The sequence below is a fragment of the Stenella coeruleoalba genome (assembly GCF_951394435.1).
Source record: "Stenella coeruleoalba genome assembly, chromosome: 20".
NCBI lineage: Eukaryota > Metazoa > Chordata > Mammalia > Artiodactyla > Delphinidae > Stenella > Stenella coeruleoalba.
In genome coordinates, this window is record NC_137166.1 from 54904569 (window position 1) to 54914414 (window position 9846).

The 9846-nt window shown below is 56.2% G+C and overlaps 2 protein-coding genes across 4 annotated transcripts; one reads left to right on the plus strand and one right to left on the minus strand.

Annotated features, from left to right (window-relative positions):
* The first annotated feature begins 270 nt into the window (after window positions 1–270).
* On the plus strand, window positions 271–3187 carry NDUFA3 (NADH:ubiquinone oxidoreductase subunit A3). The gene is made up of 4 exons (XM_079906983.1): window positions 271–312; window positions 532–606; window positions 2431–2508; window positions 3035–3187. The coding sequence occupies exons 1-4, from the start codon at window positions 303–305 to the stop codon at window positions 3124–3126; spliced, it is 255 nt and encodes an 84-aa protein (XP_079763109.1). The 5' UTR covers window positions 271–302; the 3' UTR covers window positions 3127–3187.
* A 57-nt stretch (window positions 3188–3244) lies between these two features.
* Window positions 3245–9839, minus strand: TFPT (TCF3 fusion partner). 3 transcript variants are annotated; one of them, XM_079906948.1, is made up of 6 exons: window positions 9389–9839; window positions 8622–8880; window positions 5670–5740; window positions 4094–4163; window positions 3793–4011; window positions 3245–3402 (listed from the first exon to the last, which is right to left on the minus strand). In XM_079906948.1, the coding sequence occupies exons 1-6, from the start codon at window positions 9409–9411 to the stop codon at window positions 3283–3285; spliced, it is 762 nt and encodes a 253-aa protein (XP_079763074.1). In that variant the 5' UTR covers window positions 9412–9839; the 3' UTR covers window positions 3245–3282. The 3 variants fall into 3 exon arrangements, with proteins under 3 accessions (XP_079763074.1, XP_079763073.1, XP_079763072.1); XM_079906947.1 differs by lacking the exon at window positions 3245–3402 and adding an exon at window positions 9182–9263 and having other exon boundaries at window positions 3442–4011; window positions 9389–9427; XM_079906946.1 differs by lacking the exon at window positions 3245–3402 and having other exon boundaries at window positions 3442–4011; window positions 9389–9523.
* Window positions 9840–9846: the final 7 nt, after the last annotated feature.

Below are 9846 nucleotides of genomic sequence, written 5' to 3' on the forward strand. Positions count from 1 at the left end.
GCGGCAGGTGCGCCAAGACAGGTTTGCGCTTATATCTGCAGCATCACCTCTTTTCCCCGCAGCCATCGTCTAGGACCGCTGTTCTGCGCCAGTGCGCACGCGCGGATTTAGCCCGTGGAGGCTAGCGGGCCAGGACCACAACTCCCAGAGTGCTCCGCACCCCCGCCGCCGTCTGGGATTGCTGTTCTGCGCCAATGAGCACGCGCGGACTCCGACTGCGGAGGCCGTGCCCAGGGACCACAAGTCCCAGAGTGCTCCGCGCCCTCGCCGCCGCAGCCGCCGCCGCCGTTGCCGAGACCAAGATGGCCGGGAGTAAGTGCGGGTTCTGTCAGCGCGCGGGGATGGTACCGGGAACCCCGGGTGGTGCCAGGGGTAGGGCAAGACGGAGCCCCCGTGGAGGCGGTGGGGTCCGGGCCGGAGGGGGGCGCAGAGGTCACGAGGGAGCTCCTCCAGGGCGGGGGTGGCGCGAGAGGGGTAGAGGTCACCGGGGGCATCACCTGCAGGGGTGACCCTTCTCGCCCACCCTTCCAGGAATCGCCGCCTTTCTCAGGAATGTCTGGGCCAAGGAGCCGGTGCTAGTGGCATCCCTCACCATCGGGGGTCTCGGTGCGTGAGTGCCCCAGGCGCGAAAGTGCATCACCCCCAATCGGCGTCCCGGCTTTATCTCCTCCACCCCCTAGAGGTCCCACTGCCCCTCACCAGTGCTCCATCGCCCCCCCCCACCATCGTTCCATCCTGTATCCCCGAGGCCCGACCGCCGTCCTCAACGTTCCGTGTCCCCACTTGTATGCCAACCCCCCCCACCCCTAGTATTATGACTCCTCCACTACCCCATCGCTCCCCACCCCGTACACACCCACCCAAGAGGTCCGGAATCCCTTCAAAGAAGAGGTTGTCAACCCTAGCTGTGCATTATAATAGCTAAAAAAAAATAATAATAAATGAAAAGTAATGTCCTTATCCTCCCCTTTCACCCTCATCGCCCCCCCACCAGATTCTGAATTGAATTGGGTGGGGTGGAGGTGGGGCTAGGGAATCTTGTGTCTTGTGAAAATCCCCCAGTGATTCTTACGTGCTTCTGCGATTGAGAACCTCAGCTGTAGAACTGGGCTACTCAGATTTCAAGGTAATGCTGTGGGTCTCGGTGAAATACAGGTTCTGTTTCCGTAGGTCTGGGGTGGGTCTGGGGATGCTGCATTTCTAACACGTTCCCAGGTCTTGTCAATACTGCTGGTTGGCAGGCCACACACTGAGTGAGGTTCTAGAACACAGTTGTCCCACACGGCAGCCACGGGTCGCACGGGCCACTGAGCACTTGAAATGGGGCCAGTATGAATTGAGATGGTATATGTTACCCCGATGTAAAGCATACACGAGATTTCAAAGACTTTGTATAACAAAGCGTATATAAAATATCAATGTCTTTTATGCCGAGGATATGTTGAAATGCCTTGGGTATACCAGGTTAAATTTATCTTTTAATTTGTATGTTTTAACTTTTTTTTATAAATTTATTTATTTACTTTTGGCTGCTTTGGGTCTTTGTTGCTGCACGCAGCTCTTCTCTAGTTGCGGCGAGCGGGGTCTACTCTTTGTTGTGGTGCGCCGGCTTCTCATTGCGGTGGCTTCTCTTGTTGCAGAGCACGGGCTCTGGGCGCGCGGGCTTCAGTAGTTACGGCACGAGGGCTCAGTAGTTGTGGCTCGCAGGCTCAGTAGTTGTGGCTCGCAGGCTCAGTAGTTGTGGCTCGCAGGCTCAGTAGTTGTGGCACACGGGCTTAGTTGCTCTGCAGCATGTAGGGTCTTCCCGGACCAGGGCTCGAACCCACGTCCCCTGCATTGGCAGGCGGATTCTTAACCACTGCGCCACCAGGGAATCCCTGTATGTTTTAACTTTTATGTGGCTATTAGAAAATGAAAAATTACATACATGTCTCTCATATTTATGTCGGACAGCACTGACCCAGAATATTCCTTTACATGCCCTGCCCCACCCGCCATGACTCCCTGCTCCTACCCCAGGTAGACTGTAATTTCACAATGACTGTTTTTTGTACAAAACCTTCTCCTCAGTTTGTAACAGTTCATGATTTCTCTGGAACGTTCTCAGGACACCCCCGACCCACACCCCTTAATGTGCTCCATGACTCAAATGCGCTCATCCTGTGACCAACCCTTTCTTCCTTCCTGTGTCTTCTAGATCCCACAAGTCTCTGGATGCTTGGCTTCCACCCTCACTTCCAAAAAAAAAAAAAGTCTTATAAACCCTTCTGCTGATGTACGGTGCTCCCAGGGTGCCAAGGGGCCTCCTGGAGGCGCTGGACCCCCCTCCTCCCCTCCCCACATGCACTTGACCCCCATCTTGAAAAGGCTCAGCTACGGTCCCCGCCGCCACCTCCTTCCCCTGGGCCTCACCCCTGTGTCTCTCCGCAGCTATAATTCTACCTGCCCTCAGCCCCTACGTCAAGTACTCCATCATGATCAATGAGGCCACACCCTACAACTACCCAGGTGAGTGGGAGCCAGGGCAGCAGCCTTGGACCTTGCTGAGCTGGGAGTGGAATGATGATGGGCAGGTCTTTCCTCTGCAGGGATCCAAGATTCTGCAGTGCAGTCTGGACTCTCTTTTTTTCCTTCAACAGATATAATCCACATGCCGTAAAATTCGCTTTGTCTGTTTTTGCACTTTGAGTTTCTGTCATGGTTCCAGATTTCTGTCCTTGTCCGGGTTCGCAATCTCTGTTGCTTTCTGGAGTTTTGTCTTCCTGGGTCTCCACCTCTCCAGGTCTCTGTTCTGCTTCCTTGTGTCTGTTGGGTCTTTCTCTGGGTCTCCTTTCTGTATCCATCGTTCTGGTTTCCCATGTCTCTAGGTCTCTATCTCCCCACTTCCCTGCATCTCTGATTTTCTGATCCTTACTCTCTCTTCTCTCTCCCCGGGGTCCCGTTTCCCTCTTTGAAAGTAAGCTGACAGGCCAGCCCTTTTCTATGGGCCCCCAGCGATCTGCTCGTCTCAGTGGCCCACCCTCCTGTCCCACAGTGCCCCTCCGAGACGATGGGAACATGCCTGATGTGCCCAGCCACCCGCAGGACCCCCAGGGCCCAAGCCTGGAGTGGCTGAAGAAACTGTGAGCTCCTCCATTGACAGGGAGAGGCCCCCTCCCTGACGGCCCCCAATAAAAATGTGAAAACCACACCCAGCGTCTGAGTGTGTGCGGCTGCAGGTGGAAGCAGTGGACAGCGGCCCGAGGCGAGTGTAGGGGCTGGTTTACTGGGGTGGGGGTGGGGTCAGTCAAAGGCGGGGCTGGCTAGGGTGGGGTAGGGCAGCAGCTTGTCCGGCCCCCGAGAAACCCAGCTGGAGTCTAGGGCCTCGTCCGCTTCAAAGCCGAAGTCTTCCTCGACCTTAATCTGGGGGAGATGAGAACAGGCGTGAGAAGGGCCCCGGCCTCGCTGTTCTTTCCCAGGCCAGACGGCGTCCTCTGTGCACCTCACCAGAAGTCCCGGCATCCCGTGCAGTGTCACCGCCCTCCCCTGCCTTCTCTCCCTCCTCTGCCGCCGACCCTCCCCGGTTATCTTTTCTTCTCCCCAGAGCTGCCTCCACATCTTCCTTGCCTCCACGCAAGCCCCTTGCCTGGCGTCTTACAATGCTTTCTCCTTCCCCGGCCAACACCAGCCCTGTCCAAGCCTTCCAGCTCTCCCAGCCTTGCAGGGCCCGGCCCCGCCCCCCCGCAGCGCAGCAGGGAAGCCCCGGAGCCTCAGTCCCGCCCTGCGGACCCCTGGACTCCAGGCTGCCCCCACCTGCACCGGGGCCAGTTCTGGAGTCAGCGCAGCTCCCACTCGGCGGCCGTCCCGGGGTGCTCGCCGCCTCTTCCGCCCGCTGGGCCCCTCGCCAGGGGCCGGGCTGCCAGGTTCTGGGGGTGCAGGCGTCCTTCTAGGCGGGGACAGCCCCTCTTTCTCTGGAGGCTCGTTCTCGGCGTTGCCTGGGGTGGGGGCGTCTGTGCCCTGGCTGCCCTCGTCCTGGCAGACGGAGGTGGGCGCGTGAAGGCTGCGTCCTGGGCTCCCGCTTCTCCCAGCCCACCCGTGACCGCATCGCACTCACCTCCAGCACGATGGTGAACTGGCTGGCGCGGTAGTCATCACCGTAGGAGTCCAGCACTCTCATGAGGAACCTGCGGCCGGAGAGAAGCCGCCGGGGGGGCAGCTTTATCTGCTGGCGGTTAGGAAGGGGGCCCACGACAGCCCAGCTCTGACTGAAGCCAAGGCTGTCCTGGACCCAGAAGGTCTGAGACACCCGGGTGGCAAGCACTTGAGACAGCCAGTGGGGCTCTGGGCAGGACCAGGTGACCTGCACCTCCGCTCCTGTTCTGTAATCTGGAGGTGACAACCCCACTGGGCGGCCCGCTGACCACGACACTGCAGCTTGATGACAGCTCTGCAGTACTCGGCTTGTAAACGGTCAAACGTAAGTTATTATTTTCATTACTCCCTGGGAGGCGGGCCCGGAGCACTCTCACTGGTGATGCTGCCTTCTCTTCCCCACGCCTGCTTCTAAAAGCTTTTCGGTTTTTTGTTTGTTTTAAGCTCTGATTAGATGGTCCCCGTAAGCCAGCGCCTGGGTGGAGCGTTTCACGCGCACAGTCTCTTATTCTACAAGTAGGTATCAGGTGTCCTCTCTGTGCTATCCACCACGGAAGCCACTGATCATCTGTCACCATCCTTGAGCGTCTGCCACGTGGCGAGAGTGACTGAGGAATGGAAATTTTAAATTTCGCTTGATTTTAGTTAATTCAGATGAAAATCGAACCACGTGGCTACCAAGCACATGAAATGAGGCTCGTGCAACTGAGGGAGTGAATTTCCAATTTCACTGCGTCTTAATAAACTTGGCCTGTGACCACTGAGGAACTGAATTTTCAATTTCATTTGAATGAATTGAAATTTATTTTAATGAATGTTAAAATTCCACTTCAATGTAAAATAAAGTCACCACCTGCAGCTGGCATCCTGGACAGCACAGGTGTGGACAAGAGGAGGACCCAGGAGCTGAGCCCTGGCTACTGCAGGTTCAGGGTTTGGGGAAGTGAATGAACCAGCAAAGAGGCAAGAATCAACGGCCGGGAGGAGGGGAAACTGAGGCAGATGAGTGACCTGGCCAAGAAAGTGCTTCAAAGAAGAGGGTGTATCCACTGGGTCAGGTAAGTGGAGGGCTGGGGACTGACCAGGGGTCTCGGCATCATGGAGACTCTGTCATGAGGCCTGTTCTCCACGTTTCAGGGAGGTGGGGACCCAGTGGAGTGGCGGGCCGGCCCCAGAGCTCACTCCCCATCCGGGTTGCGGTGATCCGAGGCGGGAGGCTCAGCTGAGCTCGTCCCCTGTGGGCTCCCATTTAACCCTCAGCAGCCTTGTGATCTCAGTGTTAACCCTTAGTTGACGGGGAACTGGGGCTCAGAGAGGGGACGTGGCTTGCCCTGAGTCACACAGCAGAACGGCGCTCGAAGCTGAGTCTGTGGCCCTAAGTCTGGTCTCCTGCCTTCCGCTGCACTCCATACAAAGGGAGCACACCTCTCCCCCAAGGCCCAGGGCTCAGCTTCCTTCCAAGGCCCAAGGTGGTGGTGACAGGGGTTGGGGAGCAGAGGCAAGCGATGCAGGCCCAGAGCAGGTGTGCAAGGGGTTACCTCCGCTCCTGCTGGAGTCTCCGAGTTATCCTCTGTACCTGATGGAGCCTGTTCAGGACCCGCTCGTTCACCTGCGGGGAGGTGGGAGAAAACACAGGTCAGCCGGACTCCGCATGCTCAACACGTGGTGAATGGGGCCCAGCTGGAGGGCGACTGGCCCAGGGCCATCCCGGGGCCCCCAGGGCCTGCTCCTTCCCCCTCCTCACTGCCTCTCTTGCTTCTCTCCCTCATCCACGCTGCTCACACTGGCCTCCAAGCTCACGCTTGAGTCCCCTGACACCGTCCTGTCCTGGGGGCTTTCCACGTGCTCTTCCCCAGGTGCCTGCCTAGCTCTCTCAAAGGCTGCACTCAAAGGCTACCTGCTCAGACCTCTCGTTAATTGCAGCAGCCCCTCCCCCACTTCCCACACCAGAGCGTCCCCCCCCCCCGCCCCCTCAGCTCCACTTTTCCATCGCCTATAGCCTCTCTCTCTATGCAGTGTTCTCACTCTCCGTCTCCCCCAACAGAACAGAAGCCCCAAAGGACCAGGATTTGTGCCTCTGTCCCCGGTGCCTTGAGCAGACCCTGGCAGAGGGGGTGCTCCCTAAATACTGTTAAACAAATGACTTCACCTAGTGATAAAGTGCTTGAAGGACACCAAACTGGTAGATATGCTGGAGATAAGGGCAGGAGGTGGCCGCTTTAGTTAAGGTCATCAGAGGAGATGTGTGCCCAAGCGTGAAGGAGTATGTTCTGCTCCTGCGTCAGAAAGACCTGGGTTTGAATCCCAGCCTGCCACTTCTCAGCTCTGTGACCTTGGGCAAGTTACTTAACTTCTCTGAGCCTCAGGTTTCTGCACTGGTAAAAGGAGAATAATAACAACGTATTCCTGGCGGGGGACGGGGGAGCTAAGAGCAGAGGCTCAAATGCAACTCCATTTGAGCAAATGGTTGAGTCTCTTTGGACCCCAGCATCCATCTGTTAAAAAGGGCTCAGGATGCCTGCTGCTTGGGGGGCGCTGAAAGAGTTCCCAGATGTCCCTGCGTAAAGCCCCCAGAGCAGGCCTGGCACGCAGTGGGTGCTCACAGGTGAGAGTGCTTGCTCTGACAGCACCACCCTTGCTGTCAGACCCTGTGAACACACAGTGACGTGAGGAGTCGTGAAATCACGGGGTGGTGGGGGGAGAAGAGAGAGGAGTGGTCATGGAGAGAAGAGAGGTTGGGGTGAGCTGAAGGATGAAGCGGAGGCAAAAGCTACCTGGTAAAAGATACATAGTATCTGGTTTATGTATATTATGTAAGTTTATATTAACACGTACATAAAACCATATTACAGAGTGCTGCAGGGACTTCCCTGGTGGTCCAGCGGTTAAGACTCCACGCTCCCACTGCAGGGGACGCAAGTTTGATCCCTGGTTGGGGAACTCAGATCCCACAGGCCACACAAACAAACAAACCAAAACAAAAAACACCAAACAGTACTGCTAGGGACGTCATCAGGTTAACTGTCATCAGGTGTGTGTCTGTATGTCTGTCTGCTGGGTCCGTAGGGAGGACTGGGACAGCTGGCCACAGGGTATGCATAGGTGCAGCCTCTGTGCAGCTTCAGGGGAATATACTTCAATGCCTGGAGCTGACCTGCTCCAAGCCCACTGCCCTCAGCCTGGCATTCGAGTCCCCTCCCCAGCGTCCCCATCAGACCAGACAGCTCTCCAATCCTGAGTAAGCCCTACGCCACACAGAGTCCTAAACGTACCTTTCCCTCCAGCTTGACGTGTTCCTACTTAATCTAAGACTTGATTCAAACCTCACCTCCTTATTAGTTCTCTAAGTCGTCTCTCTCTCTCCCTCTCCTTGACTTCTACCCTAGCTCAAGCCTTCTCCTCTCCTGCCTGGGCCACTACACCAGCCCCCTTCCAGAACTCCCCCACCAGCGTTGTTACAGGTTGGATGGTGTCCCCCCAAAAAAGGTGTGTTGGAGTCCTAACTCCCAGTGCCTCAGAATGTGACCGTATTTGGACACAGGGTCTTCACAAAGGTAATCAAGTTAAATGAGGTGATTGGCCTTAACCCAATATGACTGGTGGCATCCTTACTAAAAGAAATTGGGATATACACACACACACAAGCACGGGAAGATGAAAGCAGAGATCTACAAGCAAGGAACACAAAAGATCTCCAGCAAACCACCAGAAGCTAGGGAGGATGCCTAGAACAGATAACAGATTCTCCCTCACAGCCCTCCGGATGAACCAACCCCGCTGACACCTTGATCCCAGACTTCTAGTCTCCAGAACCGTGAGGCAGTACATTTCTATTACTTAGCCATCCGTTTGTGGTTCTTGATACAGCGGCCCTAGCAAAAGAGTCCAGCCAAATTCAGAGAGTCTTTCAAGCACTGACCCTGTCCCTCCCCTGTTTGAAACCTTTTGATAGCTCCCCATCACTCTCAAAAAAAAAAAAAAAAAAAAAAAAATCCAAAGCTCTGGCTCTGGTGTTTGTGGCCTTTGAAGATCTGGGCCCTGCTTACTGCTCCATCCTCATTCTCACCAAGGAGGCTAATGCAGTGATTCAGCAGAAAGAACCTGAGGCTGGGCAGAGGCGTGGGGATGGAGGGGAGGAGAAGGACCCCAGAGAGATCTGAGAGGCAGGACACAGGACAGGAGCGAATGATGTCAAGGGTATGGGAGATTTGAAAAGTTTGATAGGTGGGCAGCAAGAGAGGCACCTGTGAAACATCAGTGAGCTGATCTGGGTTGTCAGATGATGCTCCTAGAGGAGACATCTCTCCAAGGTGCCTTGCACAGTGCCTGACATATAATAGGTGCTAAATAAATTAATAATGAATGAATAAGTGAATGGAAAATTCATTCAGCCGGACAAGGAAGGCTGGGCATCTAGACAGGCAGAGACTGGGAAGGATTGGTAATAGAGGCCAGGGGACCCCAAAAGAGGGGAATCCACACTCACCTACCTGCTCGATCTCCCGGCAGCGTCGACCTAGCGCCTGGTACTTCCTGCGGTTTAGTTCCCGCTGGCGCCGCCGCCGGCCCCGGGCTGCCTCTTCCTCTTCATCTCGCTCCCGGAGCCCGGAGCCACCCAGACCCCCAGACACAAACTCCACTTCTGTCTCAAGCTCGCTCTCCAGGATGTGACCACCGAACAAAGGAGGCAGCGCCAACTCTGAGCCTGGCGGCGCTGAGAACTCTTCAAAGCCCACAGCTGCCATGGTCCTGTAGGGTCAGTGGGTTCAGGGACCCTGAATACCTAGCCCTTAGTCCCTCCTCCCACAGACCAGAAGCCCAACTCCCAGACCCCTCCTCTCTCTGATGCAGGAGTCCGAGGCCCCCAGCCCACCATTCCCAGGATCCAGAAGAGTTCGAGCCCCGACCCCTTCCTCCCAGGATCCAGGAGTCCAGGGCCCCAGCACCCGCTTCCCAGTATCAAGGAGTCCAGACTTCCAGCCCCTTCTTCCCCGAGTTCCACGGGGAGTTCAAGCCCCCCAAGCCCTCACTCAGACCCAGGAGTCCTGACCTCCAACCGCCTCGCCTGTCAGATCCAGGAGTCTAGACCCGTAGCCTTTTCCCCCAGGATGCTCGAGTACGGACCCCAGTCCCTACAAGAGTTATAAGCCAAAGGAGTTGCAGGAACTGCAATCCCCGTCAGTCCTCCGCGCAGAAGACCGCTCTTATGCAGCCGCAATGTCTTTTGGGATTCGTAGTTTTCCCCAAATCCACTCACCCTTCTCTCTGCTCCAGTTCCATCTCTCTCCGACTCCGGGGGCCCCGGGCCTCAGAACTTCCAACCTCGCTAACCTCTAGGTTAAGTCGCTCGCAAAACTACCTTTCCCATCAGGCTTCACGACCCCAGCATCCGGGACCTTTGCCGCTACGCCTTCTGGGAGCTGTAGTTTCCTATTTCCGGCTCCGCTCCCCAACCCCTCCACCTCCACCTCGACTCCTGGCTGAAAGCCTTGCTTTCTCGTCGAACTCCTCCACCAGTGGTCTGAGTTGCCCTCGACTTTATTCTTGTCTTGACACCCTGTCGTCAGATTATGGCGATTCTCCGCTTATCAGGCTCAGTCCACAACGGGCGTGAGCCGGATAAAGCGCCTCTTCTCTCCGGATCATCCCTTCTCCGCCTAGCGGCAGGTGCTAATAAAGTTGTTGTTCCAAACGCAGCCAGGAAAGACGCGGTGC

What these genes read in the sequence shown, in the direction of transcription:
- TFPT (XM_079906946.1), bottom strand. Translation starts at nt 9,411, where the DNA reads ATGGAACTGGAGCAGAGAGAAGG. An exon ending in GCTGCCGGGAGATCGAGCAG is followed by an intron (nt 5,741 to 8,621) that starts GTAGGTGAGTGT and finishes ACCTCCCCGCAG; the next exon opens with GTGAACGAGCGGGTCCTGAA. An exon ending in AGACTCCAGCAGGAGCGGAG is followed by an intron (nt 4,164 to 5,669) that starts GTAACCCCTTGC and finishes CTCCGGCCGCAG; the next exon opens with GTTCCTCATGAGAGTGCTGG.
- NDUFA3 (XM_079906983.1), top strand. An exon ending in CCTCACCATCGGGGGTCTCG is followed by an intron (nt 607 to 2,430) that starts GTGCGTGAGTGC and finishes GTCTCTCCGCAG; the next exon opens with CTATAATTCTACCTGCCCTC. An exon ending in CACACCCTACAACTACCCAG is followed by an intron (nt 2,509 to 3,034) that starts GTGAGTGGGAGC and finishes CCTGTCCCACAG; the next exon opens with TGCCCCTCCGAGACGATGGG.